Source organism: Colias philodice, chromosome 18, assembly GCF_061535455.1.
Source record: "Colias philodice isolate Cphi_HAF_F1 chromosome 18, ilColPhil1 Martin Lab GWU primary, whole genome shotgun sequence".
NCBI classification, from domain to species: domain Eukaryota; kingdom Metazoa; phylum Arthropoda; class Insecta; order Lepidoptera; family Pieridae; genus Colias; species Colias philodice.
In genome coordinates, this window is record NC_143103.1 from 10655369 (window position 1) to 10668787 (window position 13419).

Here is a 13419-nt window from a genome sequence, read left to right on the forward strand (position 1 = left end):
CAAAACTTATTAGCCGTAAGTCGTATCTCTCGCTAATTACTACACAAAGTCAAAGATAAACAACTACTCAATTAAAATGCAACGTTATATCCCCATAAATCCAAAGCCCAGTTGCAGCTCTAAAATAATTTAGTGCGTCCATTTAGCACTGATATATCTGCGAGATATACCTCGTTGCACGCGACCGCCTATTCAATTACCACTATATTTTAACAGAGCCTAGTTACACAGACGGTATCCGAAAATGTGTGTCCAAATATACTGTATGTTCCTGGGTCTGGTGCATTTATCACTGGGAAGCATAGTATCGATGGTACAGGGACGGATACGGGGCGTAGAGCATGATGGATTCGATGCATATATTGGTATACCGTATGCTACTGTGAACGGGCATGGGGGAAGATTTAAGGTAAGATAGTTCGGAATCTTTTTATGTTCCACACTCACTATAACAAAATTAAACGCAATTCCAGTTGTAGGTTTAAGGAGATAAAGCTTCACTTGTGTTCTAACTTCTTCACTGACAATCTTTAAGTTCTTCCTAGAAAGGCAACATCGCTCCAACGTGGTTAGGTATACGGGAAGCCCACGATCCATACTGCACGTTCAGATCAGAAGCAGCAGACTGCCTCCAGCTCGATGTCTACGTTCCGAAAGCAGCAGGAGCACCCTGGCCAGTTCTCGTCTGGGTGAAAAGCAGCAGCGGAGACTATCATCCAGATAAACTGGTGAAACAAGGCATCATAGTGGTTATAGCTCGACATAGGTAAGATACGTCTTGTCCAGTAAACATTTTACTATAAGCAATTGAATGTTTAAGAATATAAGGTGCTTAATATTTTGCAGAATCGGTCCAATAGGCTTCCTGTGTTCACAAGAAGATCATATACCGGGCAACGCAGGTGTAAAAGACATAGTGTCAGCCCTTAGATGGGTGCGAGATAACATAGTAGCATTCAAAGGCAATCCCCATCGAGTGGTTGTAGCCGGCCAGGGCTTCGGTGCTGCGATCGTCGAGGCTCTCACAATCACACCCATGGCTGATGGACTCTTCCACGGAGCAATAATACAAAGCGGAAGTATTCTAGCACCTTGGGCATTCAACTATGACGCGACCGACAAAACACAATATCTCCAATTGATGCTGAATGATACAGATCTGTTAAGAGCCCCCACAATGGACATCGTTGAACAATCTGAAGAACTAGACGTACCGTACTTCCCCTTTGGCATGTGCATTGAAAAACCTATTAAAAACGAGGAAAGTCTTTTCTCGGAAGCGCCTTACAACACTTTAATGAAAGGCAAGATGAGTTCCGTTCCGTTGATCGTCGGATACAATACGGATGAAGCGTACATATTTATTTCAACGTTACAAGATATGAAATCTATTAAGAAAATGGCGAAAGACACGTCGTACCTGCTTACTGCCGAGTTTCAAGCGATGAGCGAGAGAGAAATGAGGCCGATTCTAAAGCAAGTTACGGATATGTATTTTAACAGTGATATTACGACGAGTTCTGTTTTAGGATATTACAGGTTAGAAATTATAAATAAAATATTTATGATTCACAAGTAGCAACGGTTTTATTTTCAGTATTTTCAAGTAAAAATGATCAGATTTGCGAACTATTAATAAAAATGTACTTTCAAGCTATTTTACATGTGATTGAAAAGTTTATATTAAAGGATAAACTTTGCGATCACGTGTGATAAACGTATTTCTCATATTTCAGGGACGCCTATTTCCTGAACCATATTTACCGCAGTGCGAAATTTCACGCTAGCCACAGTCCCGTATACTTCTACCAGTTCTCGCATTCTGGTAACGTGGGAGTTCTTCCCGAGGCTGATGTACAGAAGTCAGGAGCTGCACACTCCGACGAGCTCGCCTATTTGTTCCCTAGTGACATAGAATTTGATGGAGATGACGTGGCGGTTCATCAACACATGATCCAACTCTGGACCAGCTTTGTTAAGGATCTGTGAGTTATTACTATTATTTTCGGATATTGGAAAAGTTTATACGTAAAAGGCAAGGTATTTTTAATAGTGCAGATGTTAGTGTGGAGGATAAGTGACGAATATTTGTCTTTCATATTAAGTAAGCTTTTCCTGAGCAATGCCGTCGACCTACTTATATCTCTTCCATCGACCTATTTATCTCTCTTCCTTTTACTTACTCGTGATTTTATTTCTATCGATGAAAAGACACACGAATTAACATGTTCAGATATGCAATATATGACATGTAAATTGTACAATATAATGTTACACAAACCTTTATAATATGATCGAACACTTACATGGCCAAAAACTGATGCCTCTTTATAATTTCCAGTAAGCCTTCAGGCCCTGTGCAATGGGACACCATGGAATCTCAGTACCCTCGTCTACTGGACATCAGCACAAACCCCACTATGACAGACTTCCCCCACAGGAGAGAAATGGCCATGTGGGAGGGGATATACGAGAAATATTACTTTAGGAGACATTGAAGCTTAGATTACATATGCAAACAATGGATTGTATATAATTTTATTGTATTAAAGTTTTCTTTTAAACATGTTTAAATTAAATAACAAGACTTCTTTTTCTACGTATTTTAATATTCATGTAAATATCGTGCGCATTTGACTACATATTTCAAGAAATTAGGTTTTACATATTAATATGCTCATGTTACGAACCAAATCTTAATACTATTATAAAGGCGAAAGTTTGTAAGGATGTATGGATGTATGGATGTATGGATGTTTGTTACTCTTTCACGTAAAAACTACTGAACCGATTACAATGAAATTTAGCACACATATAGAGGGTAACTTGGATTAACACATAGGATAGGTTTTATCCCGGAAATCCCACGGGAACGGGAACTATGCGGGTTTTCCTTTGAAAACGCGGGCGAAGCCGCGGGCGGAAATCTAGTTATAAATAAAGACATGCTACGAGAATATGTTGTTGTTTGTAATTATTGCAAAGTGGTTGTTACTTTGAATCATAACTACGTAAATATATTTTTTTCTGATGTAATGAAAACTTACCCCACTGCGGTTCTTGTATTACAGCGTTTAAAATAAAATTATTTTATTGTAAAAAAGAAAGCATCATAAATTTACCTGAAACAAAAAATAAACCGATTAGTATTTTTCTGTGTATGATTTTGCAATCATAAAATAATTTAAGCTGAGATTTTTTTAATGGACAGCGAGTATTGTAGGGCTTGTGGTAAAGTTTTTTGTTTTGAAAAGTTTTGATTTTTTTCAGGCAGAAATCAAACTCAAGTGAGTGCTGACGGATTTTTGAATTAAATTTGCACTATATTTGTACCTGAACTTACCAAATAGCAGGAATTAAACTTAGCTTAATAAGACTGTTTAACTAATAGGCGTTTTTTTATGTTTAGACTTAACAGAAACACCAGACACACAGACAGAAAAACAAACAGGATTTTAACCTTTTAAAAAATAGGTTAAATACATAAATTAAAGTTTCCAGAATACACTGCCCCAGTTTATTACGGCAGTGCATTTGACAGCTGTTAGGTGATCGATATTACCTTCACGGGTATCTAGCTTCAGATTTCTGAAGCCTGTCCTATTCAGCGTAATCTAATACATATTATAAAGGCGAAAGTTTGTAAGGATGTATGGATGTATGGATGTATGGATATATGGATGTTTGTTACTCTTTCACGTAAAAACTACTGAACCGATTACAATGAAATTTTGCACACATATACAGGGTAACTTGGATTAACACATAGGATAGTTTTTATCCCGGAAATCCCACGGGAACGGGAACTATGCGGGTTTTCCTTTGCAAACGCGGGCGAAGCCGCGGGCGGAAATCTAGTATTGAATACACCTGTTTATCAATAAATAAATAAAAACATTTCACACATCTTACTTCACAGACAGACACATAGATATAAGCTCTATTCCAGACATGCAAAACAGTTTTTTAGGCTATTGGTTGATGACTTTTTGGCCGTAAAAATGCCTTATTCTTCAAGACTACCTGTCCCATTAAATGTCTAATAATGTACCTTTAATAATGTGCCTTCAGCAAAGATGTGAATAAAATGTAGTCGATTAAGTCAACGTCAGTCTGAACTACCAATACTCTTAAAACCAAACCATTGTATCAAAAAGTGTCGAGCATACAATTCCCATATAAAGCTGGTACCAACATGTCAAATAATGTCATATATAGGTACTTTGTTTTAAACAACACTACGTTACAAAATTTCGTAAGATAAGCTTGGAAAGTCCGTATCAGCGCTTGTGATATTGTTGATAACATAAAAGCTGTAGTATCATCGCAAACATAATATATTGTCCAATATATTGTTTGGTTTTAAAAATTATCAAGTTTTGACTTTAGTGTAGGATAAAAATATGTCCCATTTCTTTGAATTTGATAATCACCTGAATGCAATACCATATTCTATCTGTAACGAGAGCGTATTTACTTTTCGGAGTTCAACGAATAAGTGTTTTGAGGTGACGGTAAGTAGGTAATTATGTTGCTTATTTTTTTATAGATTTCGCTTGTGGGATCTGAGAAAATTAACAGATATGCAGTTAGTGTTTATTGAAATTTAGGACATTTGGATATATGGAATAAAGATTTTTCTAATTCGTTTTAAAATAATTTAAAAAACATTGCTTGTGTTTGTATTCAATTGCTTAAAAAAAATACATTAAAAAACGCCATAAATTAAAAGTCATACTACAAATTATAATTGAAATAGAATAAAAAAAAGGTTGAGCATAAAGCGTAGTAGCGGAGCATTCAAAATCCACACGTATAATATTTTAACCTTTCTATCCAACTAATCCCTATTCCCCAGAACCGAGATCAGTATTCAAAACAATATAAGATAATATATTCCACCTGACAGTACTCAGCCTGATTGATTCGCTTCGAAAGCCTACATGAAGAGCCACTCTGCTATATTGTTTTCATTTCCCCACGACTTGCGAGCGTATCTATCGAATCAAAACATTCATGGAAGCGAAATAATAAATGAAGTTTACCGTTTACGATGCTCGAGCTATTTCTGTGCCTTATTATACCAATATACGCTGAAGTCGTGGTAGATAATAAGGTCCCAGAGCTGCGCGATCACGTAAAGGATAGTCACGCTGAAGACAGTTATGTGGTTCAGACGGAGACAGGACCAGTGCAAGGCTACAAGATGGAAGACGCAGACATTATACAATATTTCGACATACCGTATGGAAGACTTCACACCAATGACCCGCTGCGGGTACGTACTTTCTAGCGCACTTAAAAACTGTTAGTATCACGCATTATGACGCATTTTGTGACGATTATCACCATAGCGAAGTAAACGCTCTAATCGAATATTTTCGAGTCGATTTTAATTAATGATAATGTTTCCAGGAACCAAGCGCCGCGGCACCCTGGACTAATGCTCTTGAAAATCAACAACATGAAAAGCGATGTCCGCAATTAAAACCAGACGGTACATATACAGGAACAACAGAATGTTTGACTTTGAGCGTATTCGCACCTAAAGAAGCGGAAAACGTGGAAGTCCTATTCCACATTCACGATGGAGATTTCATTGCAGGAAGCGGCGACCCAGATGTGTACAGTCCAAAGCAATTGGTCCCAGAAGGTGTTATTCTCGTTCTTCCGAACTACAGAGTCGGTCCATTAGGCTTTATATGCGTTCAAGATACAACTGTAAAAGGAAATGCTGGCCTGAAAGACCTGGCATTAGCACTCAATTGGGTCCAGAATAATATACAGGCATTCGGCGGAAACGCATCACATATAGCTGTAAGTGGATCAGGGAGTGGCGGAACTTTGGTTGACTATTTATTGATTGCGAACAAAACAAAACATCATATCGCTAAAGCTATAACAGAGAGTGGTTTCGCCTTGTCGCATTGGGCTATAGATAGAGATCCGCTTAAGGCTGCCGAAATAAATATCGCTTCGTTCTCAAACCTAGAATCCTTCGTCAGAAACTACAGCGACGTAACTTTAAAGCCCTGCATAGAAAGCGAAGGAGGATTTATAGTTGAATCCTTTTGGACATCTCTACAAACGCAAAAAATTAGTATTCCAGTAATGATCGGGTCTGCTAACCATGCCGGCTCGCAGGCTGTGCTGCGGCTGGATGAGGAACAAGTATCTCTGATTAACGAAGACTTGTCTCAGCTACTACCGAACGATTTAGCATTGGACGACAAAGATAAAAATGAGTTAGGAAATAGAGTAAAATTGCATTATTTTGGTTATAAAAAAATAACAATTAACGAGATAGATAAACTTTCTCTGTGTTTTACCGATTGTGGTTACATAAGCCCCGGCGTCCGACAAGCGAGGGCGTTGACTAAAGCGGGCGCTACGGTTTACTTTTACGAGTTTTCATATACAGGCTATAAAAACGGCCCTATCAATGGCGCCGCTAAAGGTGACTCTTTACATTACGTATTTCAAAAAGATTCACCGACAGTTGAGCAAACTGATGACGAAGAAGGCGCTAATGAAATGAAAACAATTATGAAAAAGCTGTGGATTAGCTTCATAAAAACAGGGTACTTCATTATATTGTTTCTGATTTTCTTTTTGTCTGTAATGAGTATAAATTAAAATTGTATCAATTTTTTTAGGATTCCGACCATAGAAAATGTGCAATGGAGAGCTTTCGGTTCGACTCCAGAAAAAGAAGAATGTTTGGAAATAGGCACAGAATTAAAGCTTTTGGACCATCTGCACAGCGAAAGATTAAAATTGTGGGACGAGATATATGAACGTCACTTTATTGAGAACAACTTCGGTTCTACACTGAAATCACCCATTTTACTTATCCTCATCAACATTGTCGCGACTTTTAACTTTGTTTTAAGTATCGATTGAAATTGTCACCAACCCTCTAGTTAATGTAAGCCATGTTATATAAATTAAGTGGTATATTACGAAATTAAATAATTAGCAAGCACATGTTTTATCAATTCAGTCTATTTTAGACGCCACACGTAAACATTCAACAGGTACAAATGTTATGAACATAGCGAAATGTTTTGATAACTTTCGCTGCATTTACGTTAGTCTGACTGCTTACCTTTGGTTTGGTGGAACACGGAATTATAATTGACAAGAAATGGTGTATTTTATTGGGCTAAAGACGCACATGTTTTTGATAACGATAATGCAGTTATTTATTCGAGTTGTGGGTCGAGGTGGCGTGGTGCCGCGACACTGGGACGTCAGCACTACGCAGGGGATAGTTAGGGGGTACTACAAACCCAACCCCCCGCATTTCACCTTCCTCGGTGTACCCTACGCCCGCTCGCCCACCGGTTACGACAGGTTTAAGGTCAGAATACCCATTTGTTAGGGCGAATTCATGTTTTATAAACAGCAATTTCATGAGTGCCTTTTGGAATTATTAGATGGCGGATATTTGTTTTGTGAAGACATTTATTGTGGATTAATTATCATTTTTATTATTTTAATTAAAGATATACATTTTCTTTTCATTGTATGCTGCATTAACTGCATAGTGAAAAAGGAAGTACTTTTCAATTGGTCACATTTTTTTTTACTATCCTAAACAATCGTAATAAGTTTGCATTTAATTCGTCTTTTCTGACTTCTCTGTAGGCACCAGAGCCTCTCCTAGCATGGGACGGTATATTCGAAGCCACTTACCAAGTAAAGTGCCCTCAGTCAGATCTCTCAGGAACCGAGGATTGTCTGGTGGTCAACATATTCATACCAGCTCTGAATCAGACCGACATGCCTGTAATAATGCATTTTCACGATGGACACTTTCAAAGCGGGTAAATAGTAGGTATTGATAGATGAGGGATAATTAGTTTAAATACATCTTAAACTGAAATAACTTGAAATATTTAAGTTAATATTTAATGTAAGTCGTAAGTCAACTTCAAGCATAATGGAATAGCATTCTTTAAAGAAAGTTATTTTTCAAAATTTCAATATTTTACTTGAATTCGTCGGTCGGCAATAATTTTACTTGACAAATTAATTGATTCCTTATTCCACAAGCAAATATATAGTTAATTATATCATTTCTAATCCCAATCTCAAAGTCATACACAACAGAATATTTCAGCTGGGGCGCATTTCACGCACCGCCTCACTTTCTCGAGCAGGATATAATCGTCGTAACATTTAACCACCGCCTAGGCGCACCCGGGTTCCTTTGCTTACGTACTCCAGGGATACAAGGAAACGCGGGGCTGAAGGACCAGATAGCGGCTCTTTATTGGGTCCAACGCAACATAGCCCAATTCAGAGGTAACCCTACGGACGTCACAGTCTACGGCACTGGTAGTGGCGCTGTTTCAATAGAACTACTCCTGCTCTCCGGTGCAAGCGACCAACTTTTCCAAAAGGCCATCCTAGAATCAGGATCAGTGTTAGCACCATCGTCAATGACCTACAATCCAATTTTACATGCACTAGATGCTGCGAAGGAATTAGGCTATAAAGGCGATGAGGATCTCAACAATCTACAGACGTTTTTCCAAAAGATTTCAATCTATAAACTTGTAAATGCATCCACAAAATGGCTGCCGTGTTTGGAAAGGAATTCTAAGCAAGCTTTAATACATACTGATCCATTACATGCATTGAGCAATGGAAATTTCCGGCATATTCCAATGATGTTGGTGTACAGTAACTGCAAACAGATTGATGTAGTAGAAAGCAATAAGGCTAGATTCAGAACAATACCTGAGAACTTTGATCCACTCTTACCAAACAATTTGGACATTGATAATATGATGGACAAACATAAAGTTGGTAAATACACAAAAAATTTCTACTTTCACAATTCCGAAACTCCCGAGGATGTGTTACGGAGCTTTGTGGATTATGTCAATGATGTATTTATCGAGTATCCCTTGGTAAAATCTGCAGCTTATTACGCATACAAGAATATCCATCCGGTTTTCTTAATGAAATTCACATATAAGATGAGGAATGAAAGTTTGAGCTGGGAAGCGCGGCACGGTGATATATTTCAGTTTGTATTCAAGGATTTACATTGGGAGAACCCAAAAAATATTGTAGCGCATATCTTGAGAACAATGTGGATAAACTTTATAAAAGTTGGGTAAGATTAACAAGGTTTTAGTCATCACTTTTAATATTTGTCTACCTTCTCTCCCTGTAATGAACATTCCCTACAAATTTTTAACTAAAAGATTTAAACTTTTATAATAACAGTGAATAGATGGATCTTGAAAAAATGTTTTACAACTACATAGAAATTGCAGTTAAAAGTTTAGCTATTTAATTTTAACACAACCTTCAAGCTAACTTTTAAGAAATTATATTTAAATGAAAAGCTAAGTTTAAACTTTAAAGTATGCAATCCAAAAAAACTCCAATATTAAGTAATAGTTTGTGCTAAAATACTCTGATAAAATTAACCCTAGATTACTACCCTTCGTCGATTCGACGACGCGTCACCAAAAAAATCGCTATAACTTTTACGCGCGCGACCGTATGGTTTTCTAACTTCAGCTAATCTCAGCCGACCCATTGCTCTTGCGATGGACGGTAGTGATTTGTGTGTGGAAGGTCCATTCGCGCTGTACCAGCAACCATGGCTCGTCACATCGACGAAGGTTAGTATTAACGTAACTTTTCGTACTATTTAGTTAAGTTAAAATTACGTTATTTTATCTTTTATAATGGTGCCTATTATTTTATTTTTTAGATACGATTCATGTGTTATTATTAGAAGTCGAAAGCGATGAGGAAAATTCATCTGCGAGAGAGCCTGAAGACCATTTTGAGGCTGATGAGGCATGAAATGGAGTGGGTGATGTAGTTTCTATTGTAAATAAAGAGAAATTTCCAGATCAAGATTATGAGGCATGTAGTAATACATCTGCCCACGTGACATTGAAGACGAAAAACGTAGCACTTCAGCTGACCCAAGTGATTTGATTATAAGACCATCACGTACCATTCTTCTTGGGAAAGATAAACACATATGGTCACCACAATAGTCAAGGTCACAAAGCAGAAGGCCTTCAAGGAACATAGAAACATAACACGAGGGCCTGTACGGTTTTTTCAAGATATTTTAGATCCTCTTCCATGTTTTTCAGGTATAATTACTGATGACATTACTGATACTCTGCGGGACTCAATCACATAAATTTTAAACATGCCAGAAAGAAGTAATATGAATGTTATAAATGAGACTCAGCAAAGTAATGATACTTATGTCCCTCCACAGCAAAATAAAAGAAACATAAATATGCTATATGTCCCACCGTAAAGCAAAGGTAGACTAAAAATAGGTGCACTAAGTGCAAAAAATCGTTGTGTGCGGAACACAAACTTGATGTGTGTCACAAATGCTTTAGATCCTAAGCTATTATCAAAATTATATTTTTTTTTAATTTTTCAGATATTATTTTTACAATTAAAAGTTTATTTCGAGCAATTTAGTGGTATATATTATGTGTACGAATTTTTCAAAAATTTCAAGAACTTTCATAAAGCATGTAAACTATGATCTCATTTTGATAACTGTTTGAATAAAAAATATGGTAATATAAGTATTTTAATATTTTTATATGTAGATTAATACATTGTCCTTAAAATAAAAACATAACTACAAATATATTGTTTTAATTAAACCCCTTAATCCCCTCCAATAAAAAGCGTAGTCGAAGCGACGAAGGTTAGTATTAAACGGTGAAAAATAAGGTTAGTGTTCTAGGGTTAAAAATAAAAAACTCAATGAAAAATATATCTAACAGCATTATTATATCAACATTTTGTGTTCCAGGGATCCTACTCCCATCACCACAGCTGTAATACCAGAAGTTTGGGCTCCGGTCACACCACAAATAGTGGACGGAACAATTAATTACAGAAAGATCAGCTATCTCAACTTTGGAAGGAATATTCATAATAAGGAAATATCCACTCAGCAGTTCAAATTCTGGGATCATATTTATAACAAATTTTATAAACATTATTCCAATTAGGTATTGAGTTATATTATTTTTATGATAGAAATTCATGATTAGTATTGAAATACATTTAAAATAAAAACAATCTGATGTATGTGGGAATATTTTGAATTAATGCCACCCAGCTGAAGTTTTTTTTTTAATGAAAGAATTGTATTCAATTTTTATTAATATGAAACATAACATCATGTCGATATTACATTTAGAATTTATTTTCATGGTTTTGAGTAGACTACAGTACCTGATTAACTTTGTTAATACGAAATGTAGTGGGACCGACCAAGAATATTCTAAACTCATTCAATAACGAGACTGGTCATTTGAAAACTTTCTAATAAGATTTTTTTTTTATTAAGTTATGATTTCACTGATTGCTAACGATTAATAAACCTTTAAAAAGTTCATTAGCACATATTTTTATTGCTAAAGAATACTACAGAATTCTATATTCAATGACTAGCATTTAAATTGTAAACATAAAATGCATAATAAATTATAGAAATATTCATGCACAATAGACTTTACACAGTTTTTCATTTTCTTAATACGATAAAAAACTTTTGGAATTTCCAGATTTCGAATGTCAGGTGATAAATAAGTGAACATCCGTGTGAAACACGCGCTTAACTCACGCAACTTTTGTTCAGAATATGCATCCATGCTGAAATAACTTACTGACTCGATATCAATGATTACAATTTCAGTATCGAATAATGATCGATAAGTAATGTAAACTTTAATTTGTCCACGAGAATTAGGTACGTCGTCAAAATAAAATAATACCGTTACCTGATGAATCGAAACCCGGAGATGAGAAGCGAGGTTTCCACCAATGTGTTAGCACTCACAAAACAATAGCATAACTATCCCTATAGTTGTGGTATCACTTTTCACTTAATAATTTTCATTGAATTTTATAATAAAATCAACAAGTAAAATACAAAAGGCAAAACATGAACCACCCGTCAGATTGGCCACTGACATGACGTGAGTTACGTTTCGTAACCGGTAATTTAACATTATGTGTTTACGTCCAAAAACGCAACTTTTATAAATTACCAATTAGATTCATAAATAACAAAAAATCTGTTATTTATAATAGAATTATACGCGCGAAGCTATACCAGCATATTTTAATATTTAAATAATGTTTGATTAAAACTGGTTATGAATTATAGCGACATCTTGTGTCGAGATATGGAATATAAATAAAGTTTCTAAAGCATTTTCACAATTTTTTATCGTTGTTCGGATAAAAAAGAGGTGTGGTTGTTTTGTTTTACATGGTTTTACCCATGTTTTATCACGTTTTACAGTAAAAACTTATGTGAAGCATGTTAATTCAATATTATTTCAATATGCGACATGAGAAAAATTAATCTAAAATCACTACATAGGTACCTAGTTTAAAACAAAGTCGCTTTTTCTGTCCCTATGTCCCTATGTATGCTTAAATCTTTAAAACTACGCAACGGATTTTGATGCGATTTTTTGTAATAGATAGAGTGATTCAAGAGGAAGGTTTTAGTATATAATTTATTAGGTTTTAGACAAAGCGGGCGAAGCCGCGGGCGGTAAGCTAGTATTATACAGGGTGTAATCGTTAAGTGTGCACAGGCGATTATTCCGTAACTATTACAGATATCAAAAAACTTTAAACTGATATCGAAAGTACTTAACCTAATGAGTAAAATGGCCATAATAAATTTTTAAAAATAATACGAGAAATATCTAAAAAATTAACTTTAAACCCTCCCATACATTTAGTATGAGATATGAATATCCCATGTACATGGGTTGATCCAAAAGTAATGATAATCAATATTAAACAAGGTCATTACAGTTAAAATAATTATGTATTTCTCTAGATAGTCTTCTAACTAGATAATATACTTCGATATTTTTTTTCCTTAACTTAGAAAAAAAAAAACTTTGACTTCATCTACAAAAACCCCTCAAAATCGGCCATCACTTCGCTGTCGTCTTAAAATTTCTTGTATCGACGGTGTTTCTTGTGCCGAGATAAGAGATAGAATTAACTAGGAGCTAGATCTTACAAACAGGGTGGGTGTTCAAGCATTTTCAATGCCGATTTTTGATTGGCAGCCATCGCAACTGACGCTTTGTGATCTGGTGCGTTGTCTTGGTGAACCAACATTCAAGACCGAAGTTTGCCATGTCTCTTTTTCTTACTAACCTACCCGCAATCTTTTAATTTGGTCTGTGTAGTAAGAGCCCTGTGTAGTAGTGGCTACCTTCTTAAAATATTCCACATTTCTTCAGCGTCCCAAAAAACTACGGCTTTAATCTATCCCACTAATTTTCACTTTGAAAATCTTCACCGTCACTTTGGAAGCTCGCATCCAGGCCATTGATTGTTTCTTGGTTTCAGCATAAACATGGTGAA

At 35.9% G+C, this 13419-nt stretch overlaps 4 protein-coding genes across 4 annotated transcripts in view; 3 read left to right on the forward strand and 1 right to left on the reverse strand.

Annotated features, from left to right (window-relative positions):
• PKD (serine/threonine-protein kinase D3) overlaps window positions 1-12008 on the reverse strand; it is a 69433-nt gene extending 57425 nt beyond the window's left edge. The window contains exon 1 of the mRNA XM_089706780.1: window positions 11802-12008. The gene's annotated coding sequence lies outside the window, so the exon portion shown is untranslated. The remainder of the gene's footprint in view (window positions 1-11801) is intronic.
• LOC149480761 (esterase FE4-like) lies at window positions 277-2637 on the forward strand. The gene is made up of 5 exons (XM_089706787.1): window positions 277-409; window positions 546-766; window positions 847-1539; window positions 1737-1985; window positions 2342-2637. The coding sequence occupies exons 1-5, from the start codon at window positions 311-313 to the stop codon at window positions 2496-2498; spliced, it is 1419 nt and encodes a 472-aa protein (XP_089562913.1). The 5' UTR covers window positions 277-310; the 3' UTR covers window positions 2499-2637.
• LOC149480762 (esterase FE4-like) lies at window positions 4973-6985 on the forward strand. Its single transcript, XM_089706783.1, has 3 exons — window positions 4973-5278; window positions 5416-6581; window positions 6657-6985. The coding sequence occupies exons 1-3, from the start codon at window positions 5054-5056 to the stop codon at window positions 6901-6903; spliced, it is 1638 nt and encodes a 545-aa protein (XP_089562909.1). The 5' UTR covers window positions 4973-5053; the 3' UTR covers window positions 6904-6985.
• Window positions 7196-11027, forward strand: LOC149480763 (juvenile hormone esterase-like). The gene is made up of 4 exons (XM_089706887.1): window positions 7196-7363; window positions 7651-7829; window positions 8126-9130; window positions 10826-11027. The coding sequence occupies exons 1-4, from the start codon at window positions 7196-7198 to the stop codon at window positions 11025-11027; spliced, it is 1554 nt and encodes a 517-aa protein (XP_089563013.1).
• Window positions 12009-13419: the final 1411 nt, after the last annotated feature.

Excerpts from the sequence above, each read along its gene's own strand:
- LOC149480761 (XM_089706787.1), top strand. The coding sequence starts at position 311 with ATGGTACAGGGACGGATACGGGGCGTAGAGCATGATGGATTCGATGCA. Across the intron at positions 767-846 it reads GTGGTTATAGCTCGACATAG|AATCGGTCCAATAGGCTTCC; the intron begins GTAAGATACGTC and ends AATATTTTGCAG. Across the intron at positions 1,986-2,341 it reads ACCAGCTTTGTTAAGGATCT|TAAGCCTTCAGGCCCTGTGC; the intron begins GTGAGTTATTAC and ends TATAATTTCCAG.
- LOC149480762 (XM_089706783.1), top strand. The coding sequence starts at position 5,054 with ATGCTCGAGCTATTTCTGTGCCTTATTATACCAATATACGCTGAAGTC. Across the intron at positions 5,279-5,415 it reads ACACCAATGACCCGCTGCGG|GAACCAAGCGCCGCGGCACC; the intron begins GTACGTACTTTC and ends TAATGTTTCCAG. Across the intron at positions 6,582-6,656 it reads ATTAGCTTCATAAAAACAGG|GATTCCGACCATAGAAAATG; the intron begins GTACTTCATTAT and ends CAATTTTTTTAG.
- LOC149480763 (XM_089706887.1), top strand. The coding sequence starts at position 7,196 with ATGCAGTTATTTATTCGAGTTGTGGGTCGAGGTGGCGTGGTGCCGCGA. Across the intron at positions 7,364-7,650 it reads CCGGTTACGACAGGTTTAAG|GCACCAGAGCCTCTCCTAGC; the intron begins GTCAGAATACCC and ends ACTTCTCTGTAG. Across the intron at positions 9,131-10,825 it reads ATAAACTTTATAAAAGTTGG|GGATCCTACTCCCATCACCA; the intron begins GTAAGATTAACA and ends TTTGTGTTCCAG.